This window comes from Centruroides sculpturatus, unplaced genomic scaffold (assembly GCF_000671375.1).
Source record: "Centruroides sculpturatus isolate CEXI.00-Female unplaced genomic scaffold, Cexi_2.0 scaffold276, whole genome shotgun sequence".
NCBI classification, from domain to species: Eukaryota; Metazoa; Arthropoda; class Arachnida; order Scorpiones; family Buthidae; genus Centruroides; species Centruroides sculpturatus.
The window spans coordinates 427,662-454,941 of NW_019384509.1; the positions used below are offsets into that span (position 1 = coordinate 427,662).

The 27,280-nt window shown below is 29.6% G+C and overlaps 1 protein-coding gene and 1 long non-coding RNA gene across 5 annotated transcripts in view; one reads left to right on the top strand and one right to left on the bottom strand.

Moving 5' to 3' along the window:
- Window positions 1–3,057: 3,057 nt before the first annotated feature.
- Window positions 3,058–27,280, bottom strand: part of LOC111622328 (mediator of RNA polymerase II transcription subunit 31-like) — a 61,804-nt gene continuing 37,581 nt past the window's right edge. Inside the window, exons 3-6 of one of the 2 annotated variants that reach the window (XM_023364688.1) lie at window positions 26,747–26,785; window positions 9,432–9,512; window positions 3,718–3,814; window positions 3,058–3,590 (exon numbers count right to left, since the gene is read on the bottom strand). In XM_023364688.1, the coding sequence (XP_023220456.1) occupies window positions 3,392–3,590; window positions 3,718–3,814; window positions 9,432–9,512; window positions 26,747–26,785 (416 nt within the window). In that variant the 3' untranslated portion in view covers window positions 3,058–3,391. The remainder of the gene's footprint in view (window positions 3,591–3,717; window positions 3,815–9,431; window positions 9,513–26,746; window positions 26,786–27,280) is intronic. The other variant, XM_023364689.1, reaches the window with a different exon arrangement.
- LOC111622329 overlaps window positions 10,222–27,280 on the top strand; it is a 37,941-nt gene continuing 20,882 nt past the window's right edge. For 2 of the 3 annotated variants that reach the window (XR_002756250.1, XR_002756251.1), the window contains exon 1: window positions 10,222–10,569. This is a non-coding gene — a long non-coding RNA (uncharacterized LOC111622329). Of the gene's footprint in view, window positions 10,570–20,655; window positions 20,772–27,280 lie in introns of those variants that run through there. The other variant, XR_002756249.1, reaches the window with a different exon arrangement.

Here is a 27,280-nt window from a genome sequence, read left to right on the forward strand (position 1 = left end):
GGTTAAAATCCTCTCAAGAAGGTTAGATGGTTATCAAAACGACGTTCTTATATCACCAGTTCCTATTTTAGAAAAATTTTATATTTTTTAATTGGAAATGTGTGTATTTTTTAAAAGGACGTTTTGCCGGCTAGTAGCCTAAAAAGGAAGGTCGATTGCCAGGATTGTATCGTCTGAAACACAGAACTAATAAATGGTGGTCCCTGTTTGGGCGAACTTTGTCTCAAAATATTAATTAAATTAAAAGAACCATCGGACGAAAAAATTAATTAAATTATATTTTGTCAAATTTATGTACAAATACATAATCATAACACAGTGGAACCTATAACTCAAAATCTTTCCTCAATCGTCTAGCACAGTGTTTCTCAACCTCTAACTAATCGTCGCCCCCTTCAGTAAAACCGTTACGTAGTATCGCCCCCTTCACTTCAAAATTCTGATGCCGAGGGCCAAGGCTAACACCAAATTCGTACTGCATTGAATAGACTAGTGACTAGTATAATGTTATTTGTTTAATTTCTTAACTGTTATGAGATTTTATTTTAAAAACACACCTGGGATATCGGTATTGAAGCTGGGCAGTCAAAAAACCCAGAAACTTTTCAGAAAAATATCCCAGATATGTTGTGAAATTGATGTAATTTAAATGGCTCTCTTAGCCTCACAGCAGAGAAAAAGTGTTAATGAACATAAGTCACTTTTTCTCTGCTGTGGGGCTAAGAGAGCCATTTAAATTACATCAATTTCACAACATATCTGGGATATTTTTCTGAAAAGTTTCTGGGTTTTTTGACTGCCCAGCTTCAATACCGATATCCCAGGTGTGTACGGCCACAAATATCAGCACTTTTGGGGTGTTGAATGTAAGTGCCACCATAAAACAGTGTGGGGCCTACATTTCAAATTTTTAATGTAGTATGCACACAATCTAACAGTATGTGGATTGTGACCATTGTCATGAAAAAGAGTAATAAACGAATATCAAATTTCTCGTATAAGTGAATGAGAGACAGCGACATTGATGCTTCAACTTAATGCTGTGGCACTATCTCAACAAGGAGACTTACCTCTGAGTAGCACAAACCTGTTGAAATTTGATGATGTTTTGGCATATGAGGAAACAAATTGCCTGAGTTATATGATCAACATTTCTTATCTGGTAATCCTAAATTTTTGCCAATGGTGCAAAAACACCTTGAGTACCTGGTCATGATATTCTTTAATAGTGTGATTATAAAGTGGTTCAAACAATTGAAGTAATGAAATTAAACGTCATGTCCTATCAACCATTTACAAGAAAACTTTCTCCATTTTATTTTTGTGTTGTAAACAAGAGCTATACTTCTGTGATAAATCTGTGCATGATCATTGGTTACAATGACTTTTCTCTCTCTCAAAAGTCGTCATTTGACTCCCCAATGACTGCTCTAGAGACATGTTTTTCTTTTGTCTAGCAACATGACTCCCACAAAAATTGCCTAGTGTGTCACAGCCTTTAGTGTCTTATCTTGTGCACACACATTCCTCTGGTATACATGTTTTGAAGATTTCAACAGACAAGCAAGTAAGTCACAACTTATATTCTTCACAAAAACTTATATTCTTCACAAGTCCATCTTACTTGTTAGAAGGTAAAACTGTCACACTTATTATTTGGGCATTTTACATTATAAATGCAGATTGTTCATGTCAAGCTCAATTTATCACGTGCCAGGTAGTTGACTGTAATAAAATTATCATATTTAATATCCTTTTTAGAGTAGACAGTTTATAGATAACCCTTCTCAATATTCACAATTTAACCTACCATATTCATGTTTATCCATTTTGCATTCTAAAGCTATTGGTAATGTAAATATTGTAAGGAACCAAGTCCGAACGTTATTTTTATTTACTTTTATTTTGCTTATTATTCTATTTTTGTTTGGGGCTTATGTTTTGTTAGGACGAAAGTTTCCTCACCATTACCTTTGTAACTTAAAAATAGAAGAAAAACCAACTCACCGACGAAAGAAAAGCGCCGTAGAAAAACTCGCGCACACTTGCGCTTCCCAAGCGGAAAAAAGTAAGTCCGCACCGAGAAAAAGGGGGGAGACCCCACAAGCACGAATTAGGGACTTGCTAAACCTTAAAGAATAAAAAAAAAGTCCCAAAAATTGTGAAAAAGAATAATGTAAAAGGTTAGAGAGTATTGTCGGAAAATAGGCTGCCAGACAAACGAAAAAAGTTTATTGTTAGCGTTAAGTATGTAAATGAGGAGAGTGATCTCATTCAGAATTGTGACGTCACCTCACACTATAAATCCCGAGTCTCAAGTGAAGATGAACGAGGTGAACTCCTGATAGCAACGAGCTTTGGTGAGCTTCGTAGCAGTGAACGAGAGGTGTCCGATAGGATCAAATAGTTCCAAGGCGATTTTGAAGTTATTCGATTTATGGATCGACGATTATAGAAAGTCTTGAGAGTTTGAGGAAATAGGTTCCTAGTATATTGAGGTGACGATTAGGATCTTTAATTTATAAGAAATATTGTTTATAAGTTAAGTCTTTGATTTTTGTCGAATTCCAAAGGGGAATAGAATTAAGTTAGAAATAGATTGATTTGAGTTTGTCGGGTTGATTCTTGTTGAATTTCATTGAATAAATTATTGTTTGATTTTTACTAAATACTGTATATAGTTTATTACTAGAAGTTTAATTAAATATTTGATTTTGTTATTGACAAACTTTGTCATTATTTAATTCGGTGCACGCTTAAAGTCCAGGCCTGGCACACTAACGCGAATCCGCGTAAAGTACCCGTTAGGGAACGGCTATTTCCGGCACGCAGTAGTGTTGATAATCGTTGGAAAAGTCGGAAAAAAATAATATAGTACTTTACAATATACACTGTGTGTATGAAATATATAACACATTTTACTTATCAGTAATCCTATAAATTTGAAATTTTTCTGAAGTTTAATATTTGTTTTCTATTAGATTAACTACTGAAAAAATTATGGAATAAGATACATTTGGAGTGATTATTTTTCCTATTTTATATTAAGACAAACATTTTATTAAAGATAATTTCCTTAAAAATAAGTATTCATGTTTAGATTTAAATGGATTCAGGTATCCTTTGACAGATCATATTATTAATAAACAATTGTATTGAAATATTTTTTTAGTGTAATTTTTAGATTTATAACGTATTAAATTAAAAATGAATTGGCATACAATTTATCATTTTATAAAAACCAATTTTTATATACATTTTAAAAAATATTTTTCTTTACTCCATTTCATTTTTAATTAAACTAACAGATCTACTATAGTCAAAGACATACATTACAAATATCAACTTCCTTGTAGATTAATAAGTAATTATAATAATTATTTGATTTGTATTATTTTTGTGGCTGGCTTTGTGAAACTATTGGATTTGTTTCAGTCTGAGGTTGAAGAAGTCTTGTTCTTTTCCTGGTATAATGCTGCCAATGTAACAGCTGTTGATCATCAATAAATTTTGCACATTGTGCACTAGTTATTTCTCGTCGGAAATGTTCATATTGTAGTAATTCTAAGAAATAGAGACACATGGGATATCTACAAAACAAATTTTGCTTTTAAAAAAATCATAAATCTTGAATGAATTAGAAATAATTTATATTTTTAAAAGACACAACTTAATAAAAAAAAAAGTAAGAATATATTTCAAGTTGATCATACTCACTTCAAAAACTTGGCATATTCAGGCTTCTTCCAGTATTGCAAATACTTCAAATAATTGACAAAAGCTTTATCTTTCAGATAACCCCGCTGAGCTAAAACTGCAAATATAAAAATAGATAAACTTCAGAAAAAATAGAAATATCTAATAAAAAGTCATATTTACAACTAAAGATAGTATTTATCAATTAATTAACAGTTGGCTGGGTGGTTGAGACAGTTAAGGCATCTTACTGCTCAAGGAAACCCAGGATCAAATCTGCATGGGTTAAAAACTCTAAAAAACATTTTTCAGAAAATCTGTTCCAGATAACTCAGTCATCTACCTCACACCATTGTAGATCTGATAAAAAGGCCGTCTTAGTGCCTATAGGGCAAACAGTAAAAAAATTTTGTGCAGAAAACTCAAGGCAATATATAACTCGCAAAAAATTGCAAGAACAAAAATAAAACCTTTGTATAATTCACTCTATTATATATGCCATGCCTCCAGAGCAGCCATTGAAAGCAAGATAGTTACTGGTATGCAGTTTAGAAAACTGCCAATTCAAACATTAAAATACAGGGCGATTCAAAATGAATGAGACAAAAAGAAGAGCAGCATACAATTTATGTAATGGATTTATTTAGCAAATGCAAATATAATTCTAAGATAAAAGTACAAGTATAGAAGTTTTATCTTGTAGCAACAATTCTTCTACATATGAAATCGCCACCAGAAGCGCTGTTATTCCAAATCACGACCTCTCCACAAGAGAAAGCTTATTGTGTGTTGGAATATGCAAAAACTTCATTACCTATTGTTATGAGGCATTTTCGAACCAAATTTGGTAAAGAACCATGTCATTGTCATAATATCATAAGGTGAAGTGAAACAGTTTGAGGAGACAGGCTGCTTATGCAAGCGAAAAAGCACCAGACGAACACAGGTCAAAAACAAAATGGTGGAAAAGATTCGTAAAATGTTTTTATGAAGTCCAACAAAATCTACACATCATGCCAGTGTAGAACTGAATGTGCTCCAAACAACAGTGTGGTGTGTGTTCCACAAGCATCTACAATTCAAGCCATTCAAATTTCAGATGATAGAGGCTTTGACAGGTACCAACAAACCATTGTGTAGAGCATTCTGTATAGATTTGCAAGCAAAGCTAAAAGTTGATGGTTTTGCCAACAGACTGGTGTTTACAGATGAAGCCACCTTTCATTATGTGGCAAAGTTAACTGCCAGAATTTATGCTTTTGGGGCTCGGATAATCAGCATTTGACACTGTCACATGAAGAGGATTCTCCAAAAGGTAAATGTTTTCTGCACCATAATCAACAACTGTGTGTTTGGACCATTTTTCTTTGTGGAAAAAACGATTATGGGTTTCATCCACCAAGACATACTCTCTAAGTGGTAGTTGCCTCAGTTAGACAAAGCGGTTCCTGACTTCATTCTTCAACAAGACAGTGCTCCAACACATTGGCATAAAGATGTATGTGATTACCTCAACAAGAATCTACCCCATTGTTGGATTGGCCGTGCTGGGACAAATGATGTGTCATTCCTTTTTTGGCTGCCTAGATCACCAGATCTAACACCGCGTGATTTTTTCCTCTGGGGGTTTTTGTAAAGGACAAAGTGTTCATGACCCCACTTCCTCAGGACTTACAGTAATTGAAAGAGTGGATAAGTGACGTGTTGAGATCAATAACAGGATATCACGAGTGTGGCAGGAATTGGATTACTGCATAGACATTTACTGGGTAACAGAAGGGACTCACATTGAACATCTCTAGAAACTTGGATAGTGTATTTTCCCAGAAAAATTTGTATTAACAAAATAAATCCATTACAGCAGTCACAGGTGTACATTCTTTTTGTCCCATTCATTTTGAATCACTCTGTATTCTGTTATCTGTTTCATTTCTGTTAACAAATCATTGTAGATATTTGGGCTTGGTTGTTTATATATAATAATTTTATTAATTTTAAAATTACTATGACAGAATTGTATGTTTCAGCACAACCATTTTAAAATTGATTAAACTTTTAATAATTTATGCTAACCCCATTTATGTTTCTCAGTTATATATTTTTTGTAATTAAATGTTTTTTAACGGAGAAAATATTTAACATATAAGTTATACACTTTTCATTTACAGCAGACCCCCTATAACACGGAAGATATGTTCCGTTTTATATGAATTCCGTGTTTTACAAGTCACTTAAATACATGAGCCAATCATAGACCAGCGCGTGTGCACTTTAGGGATTACGGCTATTTGAAAGATTTTCTTCAATAAAATTAATTGATTCTAGACTAATTCGACTCAACATTTCCAAGACACGTATAATTTTTTGGGAATAATCCATATAAACTATGCTATAAACAAAAAATTGTAGGATTACTTACCAGATGTGCACCGTTTGACGACGCCATTGCTTAAACTTGTTTTTGTTGCAGAGTGGTGCATCGAACAGTGGGCGCATGTTTTCTGATAAATTATTTTTCTGCGAAAAATTTGCTGAACTTTGGAGACATCATTAATATAAATATAATTTTTATGGCTGTTAAATAATAAATGGTTTTTTATANGAATAATCCATATAAACTATTATATAAACAAAAAAATGTAGGATTACTTACCAGATGTGCACCGTTTGACGACGCCATTGCTTAAACTTGTTTTTGTTGCAGAGTGGTGCATCGAACAGCGGGCGCGTGTTTTCTGATAAGTTATTTTTCTGCGAAAAATTTGCTGAACTTTGGAGACATCATTAATATAAATATAATTTTTATGGCTGTTAAATAATAAATGGTTTTTTAGTAGGTCTGCTGCTCATTTAAACTCAATGGTTTATGCAATATCCACTATTGGTCTAGATTCGACCAATCCTGTCGCGACACGAGTCGGCGATGACGTTTTACCGTATTATACGAGTCTCTTTTAACGTGTTTACACGAATATGATCACAATTTTTTTTGCCGTGTTATATGAATCCGTATTATATGAACCCATGTTATAGGGGTCTACTGTATATGAGTTTGTACTTATGTATCATATTTTTCAGTATCCTACAGCATTTTTTCTTACTTATGCATTATTCAATTAGAATGAAAAAATTTTAATTTTTTAATGTTTTTTTTAATCATTACTTATTCATTTCAGGTTAATCCACACTGATTGTTTTTTTGTACTTGCTGGAAATTTGTTGAGTGAATAATATACAGCAAACAAATCAAATGTATAATATGTAACATATGATGCTGTTTCAGATAAATTTTCCCATATAGTAAATCACTCCATCAGTCCAATATGCTGAAAACTTTCACTTTCCCCATTTTATAATGTAAACCAATTTCACAAAGTGAATAAAAATTGCTTCCAATTTCTCATTAGTATTCATAGTCAGTGTAAGCTAAACTTTATAATGGCTCTTCTTTCATGTGACTGGAGTTTTGGTGGAAGGAGAACTGATTTCCCATATTGTACTAATATTTGACAAGTCCATCAAAAAAACAAGAAACAAAAAAACTTGGTTAAAAGTATATGACTCAATTTTATATTGTTTTATTTTTATATGATTTTCAAATGTATTATACACATAGTAACATGTAAAATTAAAATCATCCACCTTTTTCCAGTGAATGGATTTAATGAACAAATATATTGGGTTGTTCAGAAAGTAATTTTGTTTTTTCCGTGGAAAAAAGCAATATTTTTATAATAAATAAATATTTTATTGAATTATATATTGACCATTTTGGTGAAACACTGTTGCCATCATTTCTGGTAGTAGCATGATTCCATGTTCATAAAAGTTTTTATCTTTGTTTACAAAAAAACTGATCCAAGTGATTTTTGACATTTTCATTTCAAGAAAATGTCTTAGTTTAAAAAATTTTGTATAGACCAGAACAAGTAATAATCTGAGGGTGCCTAATCTGGCAAATATAGTTGGTGTGATTTCACATCCCATCTGAGCTGTAACAGTTTCTGACGAGTTACCAAACTTGTGTGAAATTTGACATTATCGTGGTAAAACACTCATCTTTTTTGCTGATCAATTCTGGCGTTTTCTATTTGATGATATTACTCAATTTGTTTACTCAAAGGCAGCACACTTTCGAATCAATTATTAAATTGTCTGATAAAAGCTCAAAAAAAAATTTCCTTAAAATCCCACCAAAGAGATCAACTCTCTTTAAGAATATGTGGAACCCATATATCAAGTTTTGAAATGAAACAAATTCATTTCAAGTAATCATAAATGGTTCAATTCAACAAATTTAATCTCTTACTGATTTCACATGTTATTTGGCAGTTTGCTTCAATCAGTATTTTTATTTTGTTTTCATTGGCTTCAACTGGCCATCCAGAATGTGGTGCATCTTCAACATTGAAATTGCGAGAACGAAATTTTGTAAACCAGTTTTGGCAGTCTTTCTCTCAACACATCATCTCCATACATGTACCACAATTTTTTTCTTGCTTGAACAGTATTTTGATTTTTTTGTAATAAAAAAGCAAAATATGCCGAAAATGATCTTTCAATTTTCCATATTTAATGGAGACACCAAAAAAAAAAAAAAAAACAATTGTACAGAATTAAACAAAATTTTTTACAAATAAGCCTTAAAATGTCAGCTATCAAAGTATATAATGAAAATTTGGTTTAAAATGAAATTGGCTGGTAAAAATACATCTAATTCCTCTAGTAATAAAAAACGAAATTACTTTCTGTACAACCCAATATAAATTTTTTGGTTTATTTCTTAAATCTGCCTTTGTTCATTAAACCCATTTGCTGAAAAAGTGTAAATGGTTTTGATTTTACAAGTTATCTGTTTCAACATTGGTTTTGGATTTTAGTACTATGTAACTTCTTTGTTAAGAATTAAACATGTAAATTCAGTAGTAGTGTTAACAGTGTTAATTTGTGCCAGGCTTTACTTTTGTGACAACTAATTATATTCACTCTGAAAGCAAGTCAATAGTAGTTTCACTTGTATGTTTTTCTGACTTACATAATATTTTCTCAGTTCCCTTGAAAAACATAAATGGACTCCGATTATCTGAAATAAAATGCTTAGATTTCTTCACATATAGATATGTTCATTTGATTTAATTAAAGAATTTGCTAGAAAAAAGAGAGAAAGGTGTTTTGAAACTTAACTGATATGTATCTTTAGGAAATGTGGCAAAACTTAAAACTGTCATTAATGTAATTGCTTAATCAGTTGCTAATAAACTTAGCAATTTATATATTTACTGTTTACAAGTAATCAAATCAAATGTTATTATCAATATAGTAGTAGAGAGATTAAAATTTGAAAGTTAAACATAAATAACAAATCCGTGTTATCTATTACAGATTTATTGAGAAGATTATACATTCTGATAAAAACTACTAGTCTATGTTACTAGTTTTTTCATAATGATATGTGTTAATTCAAGAATTAATACATTTCATTTATGCATTTAAAATTACTTTGGATTTAAATTTTATTATGAAATAACAAAAACATAGAAAAGTTGACAACTGTTTCTTTTAAAACTTAATTTTCCACATTTACTTTTAATGTTACTCTAATATTCTTAAAAATAAAAACCAAATTGATTTTGACTTCAAAATTTAAATGATAATTAATCAGTATCAATACTAATAACCAATGCATCCAAATGATAATGAAATTTTTAAAAAGTAACTAATTAATTAATACTTACAATTTAAATAATTAGGATTGGCCAAACACTGAATAAATTCAAGTTCTATTTGAAAACGTAATTTTTGCTGCTCTTCAGATTCTATCAAACAAAACAAAAAAAAAAAAAATTACCAATCAGAATTATTAACAATATGACCTTTTAAATATTTTTACTAGTTATTTAATTATATTGATCATTATATACCTATAATGTATAACAATAAGACAGTATTAGCCAACTTCTTATATATTACATAATTTGGACTAAAAGTAGATGATTTCTTTTCAAGTTGGCTGAGAGTATTTACAATTTTAATAAAATAAAAATATAGAAGATACAAAATGTCTTTGGATGAAGATTCTATGTTGCTGATGATTGTGAAGACTGATACCCAAAGACATCTTGTAATTCTATATTTTTATATTTTATTAAAAGTAGATGGTTAAACTATCACCTTATATTAAATTTAATAATTACTGTATATGCGTTTTGAATTAATTAATTTAAACTATTATGGAAGAATAGTTTAAATTAATTAATTCAAAATTGTGAGATAAAACCTGATATCTCACAATTCAATTAATCTAAAGATAATGACCAGATGAAAGTGTGGATAGGATAATTGGCAATGTGTCTATATGATAAGCAACAAAAGTTATGGGTTTGAATCTCTCTCTGGACTGATAATTATTTCCAGAACAGTCTAAATTACTTAATTCAAAATTAACATAATTATTAAATTTAATACAAAATGAAGACTTAACTATCTACTTTTAGTTTAAATCATATAGTATCTATAAAATTAATTAACCAAGTTCCAGTCCTGTAGTTAATGTAGCCTTAACATTTGAGCATTAGAATATTTTGGAGTTTGTTGTCCATATGTATATATATGTATGTATAGTCAAACCTCAAATTTCAAACAATTTAGTTCATGAACAGAGTTTCAAATTCATAATTGTCCTGGTTGCCTTATGATAACTAAGTTGCTGAACAAGCTACTCAGCAAGAACCAGCAACAGATTAGAGAGAGAGAGAGAGAGAGAGTCTACTCCTTATATTTCCTATCTTAAAGAAAGTTGATGGTCTGACTAATCAACAACATGACTACCAATTCAGTAATTAGTGATACTGAGATCACCTTGCGTCAAGTCTTGTAAGTAGTACTCTTTTAGTAAGAATATTTACTGCCGACACACATATATGGTGATTAAAAAGAGAGTTCTATTTTATGAAAAATGTAACAACTAAAAACAATATTTAATGCTATTAATTATTATTTTTTCTTTATAAATGTACACACTTATATTGTAGCATTTATAGTATTTTTGAAAATTTTTTAATATCTTTCCATCTTTACTTTTTCCATATTTCTTGCTTTGGATTAAGTGTCAGTTGCTAAATAGTACTCTTTTAGTAACCACATTTATCTTTTCCTTTCAATTCTTACCTCTGCTTTGTACCTCAATTCTTAACAAGAACATAGTGGGCAAATTGGTACATAAGTCAACAGTATTTCTTGACAAGAACAATTGATAAGCCAAACTGTGCATAAGTCATAAGTTGCTGGGCCATGTTTTATATATTCCATATATACTAAAATTGCTTATAAATGATATAAATAAGCATAATGTGTCAAATATGCTCATGAGCCAGATTAACATGTGCTGTGGGCTTGATATGGCCTGGGGGCCAATATTAAAACCAATGCTTTATAGAATTTTAATAAAAATATAACCTGGTTTTTTATTTTCTAACAGATTAGTTCTCACTTTTCTTAAGTTATAAGGTTACTAAATATTTCTATTATCTTTAATAAATAAAATAAAATAAAAAAGCCACAATGACATAGCTATAGCTTTACTCAATCTTTAACAAGTTATAATTCTAAAAAGTAGTCTGATGATTCATGTTGACAGCAATAAAATGCCTTGTATGCTGTATATTTTCAATCCATATAAAAAGTATATAATTAGTATATTAATTATTTAGTTCCTATACTGATATAAATAAAAGTCAGAGATGATATAAACTGAGGAGTCACAGCTGAAGTTTTCGATCACCAACTCACCTAAACATAAATTTTTCTTACTGAACAAATGCTGGTAATACAGATAGCTATAAATACTTTTTATAAAAGAACATTCCAGTATGTAAATTATTATTAATTAGTATTTTTGAGAATGGTTATCAAATGTAGTAAATACTTCTTTTTGAAAAATACTAAAAAAAATCTTAATTATATCAGAGAAAAATGTATGAATCTTTTGAAAACGATTTGCTTACACTGAAACCTGAATTTTAAACTTTCAAAATATTTTAATCAATTATTTTATTTTATAATTTGTGCAAGTGTTTCCATTTGCTATTTTAATTATAAATGGTAGTTTCTTTTTAAAAATCTAAGTTGATGTAACAGAATCAAATAAAATCAAGAATTCCCTGCATATAACATAACTTATATAGGGTACACAGCAAGTCCTAAGTAATCCAAATAACTTTTGAACAAAGATAGCTAGAGTTAGGGAAGTAAAGGTGGTAAAATTTTTTATTTTCACTGGTGCCAACCAGAATATCTAGGAGCCAGTGCATTCTTACCTCTGAAATTATTCAGTTGTTTTATTGCTTTTTTTAACTCTAAATTATTAAATAATACAGTATTTTAAATAAATGTTTCCTAAGGAGAAACACTGCACAGTCAATCTAGGACTTTTGTTTTAAATACATACAATTATTTTAGTAGATAAACTGCATTACTAAATGAAGTTTTTATGTTTAAAAATACTCTTATGATATCTGTATATAACAGCACTATCAAAACTAGTTGTATATCAAAAAAGTTATTAGAAATTTAATATTTATATACCCTATTATATTATTTTTTCCAATATTTCATTAAAAACTGAAGCTAAATTATACATACTAACACAAGAAGTTGCGTCCCCTAATGTCACCTAGAGAGAATGGTCAATTGGACAGNGCTGTATATTTTCAATCCATATAAAAAGTATATAATTAGTATATTAATTATTTAGTTCCTATACTGATATAAATAAAAGTCAGAGATGATATAAACTGAGGAGTCACAGCTGAAGTTTTCGATCACCAACTCACCTAAACAAAAATTTTTCTTACTGAACAAATGCTGGTAATACAGATAGCTATAAATACTTTTTATACCAGAACATTCCAGTATGTAAATTATTATTAATTAGTATTTTTGAGAATGGTTATCAAATGTAGTAAATACTTCTTTTTGAAAAATACTAAAAAAAATCTTAATTATATCAGAGAAAAATGTATGAATCTTTTGAAAACGATTTGCTTACACTGAAACCTGAATTTTAAACTTTCAAAATATTTTAATCAATTATTTTATTTTATAATTTGTGCAAGTGTTTCCATTTGCTATTTTAATTATAAATGGTAGTTTCTTTTTAAAAATCTAAGTTGATGTAACAGAATCAAATAAAATCAAGAATTCCCTGCATATAACATAACTTATATAGGGTACACAGCAAGTCCTAAGTAATCCAAATAACTTTTGAACAAAGATAGCTAGAGTTAGGGAAGTAAAGATGGTAAAATTTTTTATTTTCACTGGTGCCAACCAGAATATCTAGGAACCAGTGCATTCTTACCTCTGAAATTATTCAGTTGTTTTATTGCTTTTTTTTTTAACTCTAAATTATTAAATAATACAGTATTTTAAATAAATGTTTCCTACGGAGAAACACTGCACAGTCAATCTAGGACTTTTGTTTTAAATATATACAATTATTTTAGTAGATAAACTGCATTACTGAATGAAGTTTTTATCTTTAAAAATACTCTTATGATATTAAAAACCTATTGATATGATATCTGTATATACCAGCACTATCAAAGCTAGTTGTATATCAAAAAAGTTATTAGAAATTTAATATTTATATACCCTATTATATTATTTTTTCCAATATTTCATTAAAAACTGAAGCTAAATTATACATACTAACACAAGAAGTTGCGTCCCCTAACGTCACCTAGAGAGAATGGTCAATTGGACAGAACTGACCTTAAATCTTATCTTTCATTGGGAACACTAAGAAACAATGTCTGTCATATCCAAGATCACTTGTGACTTCTGCTCAATATAGTGACCCTACAGTACAATGCAATTTAAACTGAACTTCTGATGTGACTCACATATTGCATTCAATGTATGTAAAAGAAGATGAAAAGCTGCCAAATGGACTCATGCAGGAATAAGTTTTCAATCTCAAGCACCAAATTTTTAGTAATCCTGGCAACTGGAATTTCATCAATTGAAGTGGTAAAGTGACTGTACATTATCAGATAAGACTGAAAAGCAACATCCCTAGAGGAAAAATTTGCAAGTTACTATTCCTATTATTGTAGAGCACAGGTTCTCAAACTTATTTTGACCAACGCACACTTTGAGATTAAAAAAAATCTAGTGCCCCATATTTTTTAACTTACCTTTTTACATTACCATCTGTTGCATATCTTAAAAACAGTTATTGCAAATATAATGTTTAAACATGCATTATTATATGGATAGGACAGATAGTGTGTGACCTATATCCTATTTCTGAGATCAAAGAAGTTTCAATGAGAAGAAATAAAACTCATATTTAAATAACTGAGCATTCTACTGCCCCCCCTGAAAGCCTCCAGTGCCTACTTTGAGAAAGGATGCTGTAGAGCATCATCAAATTCATAAGAAATGATATTTTACAAAAACAGAAAGTCAAGTAGAAAGCTGGACAGCACATGCATACCTGTGCTGGGTTAGCTATTCAAGAGAAGCTTCAATACTGCCACTCTCGAACAGCTCAACAAACAATTAGTTAGATGTAGGGTAGTAGGAAACTAAGGCATACCACATTGCAGCTTTCATCTGCATTCATCAATTAGCAGTATCATCTTGCAATACTATTCAATCATATAGCTTCCATGATTTTTCATTGATACAATATCTTCAACGCACTACCTGACAATCAATGACCATTTTTACATTAATAATCCTGAGTTTTTATCCATAGGAACAGTATCACATCATAACCAGCATTTGTATATGAGAAAGTGTTCTGCTCATATGCAAATGATAGCATTATGCATAGGGTTTTCAGCCTTCTATTTGCATTATCTGTTTCTGTAAAATATCATTTCCAATTAATTTAATGATGTTCTACAACTTTCTCATTTACTTTATTTCTGTATCTCTTGTAGTTTTTGAGACAGAAATTCTAACTTCCAAATTTTATTGCTAGGGAATTGCCACTGGTCTCATCTGATAGTGCATGATCACTATCATACCAATATTTCACTTCCATAGCTCTAGATTATGTTGATGACTTAGGACTCTACCATACACCTTGTATAATATAAACAACAGGCTCTCAATTTAATAAACTTGGATTTAACAAACAAAAAATTAAGGTCGAATATTATGTTGGGAAAGCAATTATCAGAACATATGGCGGCAATAAGATTAAAAAATAATATTTCATCATGGTTTCATCATTGTTGGGAAAACAATTGCAATATCTATATAAATAACAAAAATTGTGTACAAGGAAAAGAATATCATAAAAAGAACACTATGAAATTGTTATGCAGAATAATCTAGTTACAGGTATAAATACATCTTCAAACAAGATAATTGTTATCAGAGTCAATGTTTGTAATACAAATAACGCTTGTGATGCTTTATCCATTGAAGAGGCCCTGTTATAGCCAGGTCAAAATGCATTTGGAGGTAACATTAAATAAAGCTTGTTCCTTTCTAGAAGAAAGTTGTAGTCTATAGTTTTTAATTAAATCTCTTTGAAAATTGGTAAAGACAGAAGGCTATTTTCTTGTGGTGGTTTTTTGAGAGAAGTTTATAACTTTTACCTTTTTTAAAACAACCTTTTAACTTATAAAAAATTAAGAATGTTTTTCATTTTCAAATAGAACATAAAACGTTGGGTCAATAAGTCAATGAATATAAAGTGGAATCAACATTATACAGTTGAATCCACTTACCAGAGTATCAGATAAGGAAGTAGTTCATTTAAGAGTGCACTCTCATGTTCCTGATTTTTTCTCTTATGTTTTACACTACCACATTGATTTTCAACCAGTGTTGCAACACTGATACTTTTGGAATGCTGCAAAGTAGTGCTGAACATCACTGTTACACTTCTTATGTGTATTACTAAAAGTACAAAAAGTATAACAACTCTACATCGATGAAGTAGGAATGCTACAAGAAAAAATTACCAAGTTGAGGTGCCACTATTAGAAAAAGATTGAAAAACACTGTATTAGCAGACTTAACACTCCTGTTAACAGAGTCAGATAGTAAAGTAACCCACATAAATGAGAATTGTGTTGGCAAAATTTTTAGAACAGTAATCTACATAAGTAAGCACTATTTTAAGGAAAATTTACAATGGTCTGTATCTTTTATCTTATAAGTACATCAATACCCAAGGTGCATGGCAACAGGACTACCTGCACTATAGTATATATTACATAGAAATTTGGTAAAACTTTTCATTGGTCAGTTTTCTAATACACAGACAGTAAAAAGATTTACAGAAGCATAAAGAACAGGTTTATTGGACACACCTATGAGAAGCAATTACAAATTAAAAAGTTACCATAAAATATACTGTATATGAACGAACAACATAGATTACACTACAATACACCATCTTGAGTGAACAAAGCAAGAAGTGATTAATGACCAGAGGTCACAAGACCTTAATGTAAGATAGTACTTTATTTGTTTTTATACTGTATGTCCCATTAGAGAGCTTTCAGAAATTTTGGAGCAAATATGTTCACTTCTTTTTAGCTAGTTATCTGCTGTATTTCTGGGAAGAAATAAAAGTAATGTGACTAATAAATTTATACTGAATTTATGATTATTCAATATAACAATAAAATTGATGATATACAGGAGTGCATTCAAAGGAGCTACAGTGACTTAAGTCCTCCCTATTGATAAAAAAAAAAAACAATTAAAATTTGTTTGAACTTCAAAATATTGCTTTTAAAAACATTTATAACAACAAATTGAGTTTATTAATCCATCTTCAATACAACTGTCATGCATGTGTTAACATAAAAGGTCCTTGTTAATTATTCAAATATTTTTAATTTTTAAGCTAGCTAGTATCCATTCTTATATCATTACAGTGGAACCAGAAGAACCCAAATATTTTCTCTTTTGGTTCTTCTGGATCCACTATAATAATGTAAAAATGAAAACCAATATGTAAATACCATAAAACTATGTTACAAAGAATTTTAACATTTCCAAATGTGTTACAAGTTAATAGAGCCCATAAAACATGAAGTGGAGAAAATTGAATACCATTTATAATCCTCTGGATGATGATGTAACTTCAGATAATGGAGCATATTGCAGTGATCACAAGGATGCTCTTAAATGGACTTGACACTTGCTAATCTGTCTCTCAATTATCTGCATGCTTCCCAGTGTGATCATCTAAGCACTTCTGTTTCCACAAAAATGTTAATCATGTCACACATCATGTTTTCCTGTTTACTCAGATTTTATTTCTGTGTACAGTATTCCATGCCAGTATGCCATATTATTTGCATACCTGAATCCAAAAAGAATCAGGGCAACAGTGTCATTTTATTTTTCATATTAATGTGAATCAAAGAGTTTTAATCAATTCAGTTAAATCTGTTTATACATAGATTCTTTGTCATAATAAAAAGAACACGATAGAAGTTTACAGTAGTTTATAAATTTGTTACCTACAGATTTTAATATTAAGAAAATATTGTAATATTCATTTTATTTCTTCTAATTGGTTGAATAGTAAAGAAAATAAAGAATTCTATACAGTTTCCATAATTGCATATCAAAAACTATGGCAAAGCACACAAAACTTTATAATTAAGAAACAAAACAACTATCTTTTGGAATTGATACAATTGAATTAATCTAAAATACAAATATAATTTTATCTTTTGTGTATGTGCTTTCAATGAAAACAGAAAATCATCATCTAAGTAAAGAACAAGTTCTACTTTAGTTTGCAGAATTCTCTTCCTTCCTTCCATTATTCAAAAATAAAGAATAAGTAAAAATGTATTTTAATTGCTATTAGATACAGGTATTCCTTGATTAATGCAGTTTTGCTAAACACAAGGTTTGATTACACACTGAAATAAATTGTGACATCGTTTTATATATGTGGCAAGAGTTTTAATTAATGCACCTTGAAATTCACAAGCAAAAATGCAAGTTTCGATGAGTGTTTTCTGTCTGAGTGTCAGATCAAGTCATGAGCATGATGATGCCATTCCTTCCATGACACAGCCACACTCCCAGAGCAAGAGCAGGCCAGTTTCTTCCCTGCCAAGATTAAAAATAGAAATATTACAAGCATCAATTGTATTGATAATAGGGTCTTTATAAGCGTTAATTGTTCCACTAAATTTACAAATTACATTATTTGTAAATTTTAGTCCATTGATCAAAACATGCTTGTTTGCTGAGGTCTAGGAGTGTCATTTTGCTGATAAGATAAAAATAAACACTGTTAAAATAATTCTTGATAACTTTTTCTCCAGCAACAATAACTAAAGCAGATACAACCATTCATTAAACATTACTTTGCATTCATTTTTTATTTTTCCTAAAATAGTACCAGTACTATTTAGGTTAATGTATTAATACAATAATCTATCACAAATGAATTGTAATTTTTACCATGGACTATAATATTTGATTAATGTAATTTTGATATATGTGGTAAAATCAAGGAATTAATTAACTGCATTAATTAATCAAGGGGTTCATGTACTGACTATCCTGTTGAAAAATTTAATTGTATTAATCAGAAAGTGGAATGTTCTGCATATTCTATCTTCTTTATATATGCCAAGCTAAATTTAAATTTGACAAAATTTTGTATTTAAGTGTTCTATAAAGTATTTCATTGAAATTGGTTAATGGGATATAAATCCCACTTTACAAAACAAATATGCCAATTAGACCTTGGTCTTTTTTTTTAAAATTAAGATTAATAACTAATGTTGGGAATAAATTATCCCTATGGGAAAATCAGGAATTATCAAATCCCTTTAGTTAACACTTCTACTGGAGAATATTCTTCCACACAAAGGAGCATCAATAAGTCTACTAAATATACCATAGCACTTAAAAAATCAGTTATATGTAAGAAAATAAATTCTAACTGTAACAATAATATTACAGTTTTGTTTAGATTCCAAAATGCTCTTTACTTGAGAAACTACACACGTAGCAGAAGCTACTTATTGTAATCATTTTGGGTCTTACCTATTCTGATAACATGAAGTGAAGTAAGTAAATAAGACTACATTAGTGGAAATTCTGATTTTATTGATTAACACAGAAAGACATGTTAGAATAATTAAAAATTAAAATTTAAAGATTTATTAATTAATAAGGGTTATGTGCTAGCTGTTGTAAAAATATAAATAATTGAAGTAGATATATTTGCAAATTTAACTATTATTATTACAGATAAATAAAACAATCAACATTTAAAGTACTGATTAAGATAAAAAAATTATTATTTTTTCAAGTTGCAACTGCTGTACAAATTGATTAAAAAAACTGACCCTTTTTCATTTCTAGCAATGCTGTCAATATAAATCGAAAGCACACATTTTCAGCCTCATTCAGCAGCCAGCTTCAGGCTTCTATAGAAGATTCTTAGTCAAACTGTTGGAATCTGGAATGTTTTTTGAAAGAACAATATTCTGGAACAAGCTGCTATGTCATTCCAGAACATTGTTCTTTCAAATAGTATTCCAATTCCAAAAGTTAATCTAAAAATCTTTTATAGAAGCCTGATGCTGGCCCCTGAATGAGGCCGAAAACATTTGCTTTTCATTTATATGAACAGCATTGCTAAAAATGAATGAAAGGTCAGTTTATCAATTTGTATTGATTAAGACTGATAGCAATAACTAATAATAAGTATGTGTTTATAGTCATATATTGAGGATGAGAGAACAATGATAGTTTATAAATGCCTCTCTGAAGATTGATTATTTATCTGAAGACCTTTATTGAGATTTTAATAACAAAACCATATTATGCAGTTTTATAAATGTATTTTAACTTATATTTTGGACTTGCTAATTCTGATATAATTAAATGACTGATATCATCCATAATTACAATAAATGAATTCAACTATATAACCAAAAAACCATGCAACAAACCAGCCATAAACCTACCATACTATGGGAAAATCTTCATTAAAATGTTAAATAATAATTTATAACCAAAATCACATATTACTTTTAAATTCTAAATATATATTTTCTAAAAATAAATAAATAAACAAAAAACTACTTAGTTACTTATGACTAATGAACAGGCTTATTATACCCCCAGCCTATTTAATTAACCTAAGCTTGTTTATTAGTCATAAGTAACTAAGTAGTTTCTGCAATTACATAAACACGGGCNCACTATGGGAAAATCAGGAATTATCAAATCCCTTTAGTTAACACTTCTACTGGAGAATATTCTTCCACACAAAGGAGCATCAATAAGTCTACTAAATATACCACAGCACTTAAAAAATCAGTTATATGTAAGAAAATAAATTCTAACTGTAACAATAATATTACAGTTTTGTTTAGATTCCAAAATGCTCTTTACTTGAGAAACTACACACGTAGCAGAAGCTACTTATTGTAATCATTTTGGGTCTTACCTATTCTGATAACATGAAGTGAAGTAAGTAAGACTACATTATTGGAAATTCTGATTTTATTCATTAACACAGAAAGACATGTTAGAATAATTAAAAATTAAAATTTAAAGATTTATTAATTAATAAGGGTTATGTGCTAGCTGTTGTAAAAATATAAATAATTGAAGTAGATATATTTGCAAATTTAACTATTATTATTACAGATAAATAAAACAATCAACATTTAAAGTACTGATTAAGATAAAAAAATTATTATTTTTTCAAGTTGCAACTGCTGTACAAATTGATTAAAAAAACTGACCCTTTTTCATTTCTAGCAATGCTGTCAATATAAATCGAAAGCACACATTTTCAGCCTCATTCAGCAGCCAGCTTCAGGCTTCTATAGAAGATTCTTAGTCAAACTGTTGGAATCTGGAATGTTTTTTGAAAGAACAATATTCTGGAACAAGCTGCTATGTCATTCCAGAACATTGTTCTTTCAAATAGTATTCCAATTCCAAAAGTTAATCTAAAAATCTTTTATAGAAGCCTGATGCTGGCCCCTGAATGAGGCCGAAAACATTTGCTTTTCATTTATATGAACAGCATTGCTAAAAATGAATGAAAGGTCAGTTTATCAATTTGTATTGATTAAGACTGATAGCAATAACTAATAATAAGTATGTGTTTATAGTCATATATTGAGGATGAGAGAACAATGATAGTTTATAAATGCCTCTCTGAAGATTGATTATTTATCTGAAGACCTTTATTGAGATTTTAATAACAAAACCATATTATGCAGTTTTATAAATGTATTTTAACTTATATTTTGGGCTTGCTAATTCTGATATAATTAAATGACTGATATCATCCATAATTACAATAAATGAATTCAACTATATAACCAAAATATCATGCAACAAACCAGCCATAAACCTACCATACTATGGGAAAATCTTCATTAAAATGTTAAATAATAATTTATAACCAAAATCACATATTACTTTTAAATTCTAAATATTGTTTTTTAGTTCAAATATTAATTTTAAATTAAAGAAATATTTAGAATTTTTAATTATATATTTTCTAAAAATAAATAAATAAACAAAAAAAACTACTTAGTTACTTATGACTAATGAACAGGCTTATTATACCCCCAGACTATTTAATTAACCTAAGCCTGTTTATTAGTCATAAGTAACTAAGTAGTTTCTGCAATTAAATAAACGGGCAAGAAGCTTTTCAATATAAATAAATAAATCTTAAAGTTCAGCGCTGATTTTTAACAAACAAATGTTTTCATTTATATTTTTAGCTGTCTTCAGATTGAAATAAAAATGGGCAATATCCTAGATCAGGGGTGGAAACTTTTTAAATGGTGAGCCAAATAAAGTGTGAAAGTGCATGTACAGGTGCTAAATTTTATAGGTTTTCTTACTATTTATAGCCAGCTGGGTCAACTAAGACTAAATTGACAGCAAAAACAGTCAAAAAAGACTTATACAAAAAGAAATAATATATCAGGTAACACAAAGAACTGACATATAATAAAAACTTATAATAGCACAATTAGTTTATTGTGTGTTATTTTGTAAACAAAAATATCCATGGGCCATATTACATATGATTGGGGGCCAGAGTTGGCCCATGGATCATATGCTGCTCATTGCTATTCTCGATCATCAGTAAAGACATTAATATTGTATGTTATGGAATAAATTTAAATCCAAAATAATAATAATATATTAAGAGCAACTTAAATTCAAAATAGCAGAATACAAAAAGATTAATAAATATAAAATTAACAGCAACTTGATAAATTACAAAGATATATGATGCTTATGATCACATGTAAGTAATTGCCTAAATATGTTCTAAAATCTAAAAAACTATTATATCTTTAATATTTTGAAGTTAGACTATTTACAAAAACATATTAATATTTTCGAGTCTATCATTAAATCCTTTTCACACAACCACAGAAGGCACAGTTATATTGGTTAAAAAATAAAACTTCTTTAAAAGGCAAAATTAAAATATTGAAGAATATCCTGAGTTACCATTGAACATTGTAAATTTATGCAAATGAAAATGATTTACTCTTAACTACCACTAGAGGGATGAACCAGTTATGAAATTTGGAAAAGGACTTGATGGTTGGTGAGAAGATTCTTAAGTTTTTAATGTAAAAAATGTCAGATCCTACAATAAAAGGCTGGAGTTTGATCATTTTTAAACATTGTGAATTTTTATCTTTTATTATTGTCTTTTAAGAAGTTTTATCTTCTAACCAATATAACTGTGACTTCTGTGGTTGTGTGAAAAGGATTTAATGATAGACTCAAAAATATTAATGTGTTTTTGTAAATAGTCTAACTTCAAAAATTAAAATATTGAAGAATATCCCGAGTTAACATTGAACATTGTACTATTATATCTTCTTTGCCTGAAGAAAATATTCTGAATTTTCATAAAAAATACTTGCAAACATAAAATTTTTTTTGCATTTTATATTCAAGTCAAGTTGAATATATTAATACCAAAAGAAGAGAAATAATTTTTTTTTTGCTTTTTATTATTCACTTTTCCAAAAATTGGGTTGTAAGCTATTTTTTAATGAGTCACAAAAAAAAATTTTTGAAGTCTAGAAATGTACATACCTAACTCAAGAACATATTAAACAATTCCATTTCTAGATGTTTTCATTGATTGAAGTTTCCACCATTATATTTAACCACTCTGCAGTGATCAACGAATATACCCGAATCACGTGGCACTGGAGAACGATGTCAATATCCACAAAAAAATTTTAGCCAAAAATTACCACAAAAAAAAATTCATATAAAAAAGAATTATGTAACAATAAAGAAAGATTTTTTTCTTTACTAGATGTAACTGTTTAAAAATTTTTTCCCCCGAAACAAAAACAAGAAAAATGTGTGGAAAAATTCTTAAAAAATTTTCCACATTTATTCTCCACTACCATCATGATAGTGCCATATCTGACTAACCCTCTCTACAAAGGTTAAACAGGATTACTTCTCTTTGCACAACAGAGTTCAAAGCAATCATCAAAAACTATCTTGTAAATTGTGTTAATTAATAGCAAATTAGTTAGCCAGTGAAGTAAAGCATTAGTGTTACTTGCATTATTTATTTCTGTCTCTGAGTTTATCAAAGTTTAATAGCCAGTGTAGTTATAATTAATACCAAAAAACCTTAAATCCAGTAAAAATAGAATGTTTAATAATGGAACAAACATTTTCATTTATGTACAGGACAATAGTCAACATCAGAATGGAATATAATAAATAGAACAGGAAACATTTGAAATTAAAAACGTTGAAAATTACAAATTAACATTGCGAGTCGCATGCGCTGGAGGAAATATATTAAACTGAACATAGAAAATGAGAATAAATAAATAATTTAGTTCTGTTAACATTCTAATTTTACTGGATTTAAGGCTTTTTTTGTATGAATTTTAGTAAATACATTTGGTTTTTTGGAGTTTTTTTTAATTTTAGCATAACCTCTATAGTTAATTCAATAAAGTAGCAATATACTTTAACAATGGGTTAGTTTGGCAAAATACCTGTTGATCTGTTAACTGAGTCAAAAATTACTGGCATTCCACTTTTGCCTGACAACACCTGACGACAGCTCATTAACAAGTCAAAAATGTTAGTGTTTCTCCAATCTCATTCACTGTTAGAGCCACCACAAACTACAGGAAGTGGGAGCTAGCATACACTCGGTCACGCTCCAAAACCCTGCCTTCTTTCTCAAGGCTATGAGCCATTTTTACTATGTAAGCTACGCAGGCATGAAGCAGCTGCAATCTACACTGATTTTGCTCAATTTTTTTATAGTATTCGCAAGACTGTCAGGCGGGCACTTGTTAAGTTTTGCGTGGGTATTTATTTTTGAAAGGTGAGAGCAGCATAATAGCAAAGATAGAGAGTGGGCAGATGTCTGATGTTGCTGGGCAGTATGGCTTGAACAGATCTACAATAGGCCACAGTTCAATCTTATCTAAGAAAGATATAGTATAACCAAGAAGACTCAAGCAGCTAAAGTAGTAACAAAAATCACATGTGAGAAATAAAGAGCATTGAAGAGCTCACAATAGAACCTGAAACAGATATGACAACAGAAGAACATCAAAAAACTAGGTGAGATATATTTTCTTCTGAAAAAGAGATTAATGTTGATATCTGCTATTAAACATCTTTTGAAGAAGTGGGAGGATGTCAGAACAATGGTCTTAGAATGGCACCCAAACCAGGTTGAGGTTAATAGGATCTCTACAATTACAATGCTATTACTTCTGAAAAATCCTGAAGAAGACAGAAAAGCAATCGACATTGGANAGGTGAAAATATAATAGCAAAGGTAGAGAGTGGGCAGATGTCTGATGTTGCTGGGCAGTATGGCTTGAACAGATCTACAGTAGGCCACAGTTCAATCTAAGAAAGATATAGTATAATCAAGAAGACTCAAGCAGCTAAAGGAGTAACAAAAATCACATCTGAGAAATAAAGAGCATTGAAGAGCTCACAATAGAACCTGAAACAGATCTGATGAGAGAAGAACACCAAAATACTAGGTGAGATATATTTTCTTCTGAAAAAGAGATTAATGTTGATATCTGCTATTAAACATCTTTTGAAGAAGTGGGAGAATGTCAGAACAATGGTCTTAGAATGGCACCCAAACCAGGTTGAGGTTAATAGGATCTCTACAATTACAACGCTATTACTTCTGAAAAATCCTGAAGAAGAGAGAAAAGCAATCAACATTAGACAGATTCTTTAACCCCAAAAACAGAAAAAACATGACTAATAAAAATGCAAGACTGTGTATATATGTATTTTTACCATTACATATAAATAAAAGTAGTGAGAAAGTATATATATTTTTTATTTTTTGGAGTTTCCAGAACGAATTAATCAAATTCCACAAAAACCTATGATAAATCGATAATTGGTTAACATGCAATTTGGATAGCAAACAAAGTCTTGGAACAGATTATGTTTGTTAACCGATCACCCACTGAAATTAAATTTTTGAAAAGAAAACTGAAAAAAATGAAACATTCAAACAAAAACTCTTGCATTTCACCAACATCAATAAAAAAACAACTACCTACTCTTTGTAGCTAACTAGTTTGCACAAATTGTGAAATTGTGAACTTGTTAAACTGCCAACAATTGGCAAGTCTTTAATGCTCCCAAAAATAAAAGGCGAGGTTGGACGTATGTTTCTTGATAAATGCTCAAAAGAAATCAAAACAATTTCACTCTCCAATAATAAGGCTACTTGAAGAATTAATGAAATATCTCAGTGGTCAAAGGATGAATTTTGCATAATACATTCTGTCAAATTTCAATCCAAAAAGTTGCAACAAACCAAACTAAAAATATGATGCAAATAAACTTCTCTCATTGTAACTGAAGAGTACATTGATGAACAAGGTTTGTTGCTTCTGCTTGTTCCATAATGAATTATGCAAAATTTGATTTATGAATAAATTCAGTGAAGTGTAACAAGATAATTTTGTGATATACCTAAATGTGTGATATTATTTAATTATTTTTATAGACATAGATATTGTTTTAATAACAATTCAAATATCACAGAATTAAATTTATTGAAAAATTACATCTCTTATTCTACTGCTTTAAACTTTTCATCTGAATAAAAACTTTTCAATTTTTCATGAAAAAAAAAGTTTCTTGATTTTGGTCATCATACATAGAATTCTCCATAACTCACAAACTTTGTATTTTTTTTTTTTTTTGGTCCCTTCAAATACAATATTTAGAGGTTTTATCATCTTTGATGTACAATACTGTACAAAAAAGAATTTTCGAGACTAAATATTTATACAAATATAAAAGATCTGAACTGGATGAAATGCAACAGGATAGGTACAGATCACATGGACTTAAGCTGTTAAGACTGTTAAACTGTCACTACAACTTTCATAGCAATCATCATCATTAAAAACTACAATAATTTGAAAAGCATTAAGAATACATCCATAAAAATAATGAACTTCATCAAGTCAACACTGTCAAAATTGTGCTTAATTGAAAAGATATGCAAGGAGATGAAGAGTATCCAAAAATCATTTCTGCACACTAAGACATTGATTTTAAAGGGGAAAGTGCTAATAAGTCTGATGGCATTGCAATATTTCTCTATAAGAAAAGCAATTACACAACATTGTTGATTATTGAAGAGCTTGTTCTGAAACTCATGTATTTGGCAGACACATTTTAAAAGTAAGAAAACTGAATTTGTTCTTACAAAGAGCAGAAAGAGCCAACATATTTGCAGTTCAAAACAAAATTTAGTTTCATCAAAAAACTTGTGTTATGGAAAAAGAACATTAAAGATCATAAGAATAACTACACTGATATCCAAAATTAAGGTAACAAACATATTTAAGCACAATAATAAAGCACAATAACAGCAAAATTCTGAAGGGGGGGAAAAACATACAGAAGCTGTTCTAGAGGGAGGGAAAAAACACGCACCATTTCACAAATTTTATACTTTTTCAATTTATTTATCACCACCAGTTTCACTTACTAATTACTGCAGATTCTGGTAGCCTTATCAGTTTGTAATCTGGAAAGCAAAAGTAACATGTTAAGCTGTCACTTAGAAATAGGAATCATATCTGAATAATTTTTTTTTAATGAACATATTGAATGATATACTTGATTACAATGCTTAAACAGTAATTCACATATTCTATCATAAAATTTTTTTATATTTTAGTCTACTGAAAAAAGATCAAAGTAAAAAAATGTTGCCCCAAAAAATTCCTCAAGTTTTCTGTCAGTCAATAAACATCCCCAATCTGGTAGTTTTCACAAAAACTGCCTTTGGTTCTCAATGTCACTTTCTGCTTTCCCACCCAAACTTCCAAACTTGCCACTTGGCATTATGATATCAGTAGGTATGAGGTGCATGGGAGATCAACATTCTGTTGTTTTTCCTAAAGCATGCTTTGTGATTCAATTTCACACTGAATGTTAAAATAAGTAGACTAGATTTTTATCACCAGTTTACTAAAAATATTGCCAAGTGGAAATTTTGGGCTATGCAGCATGACCCCTG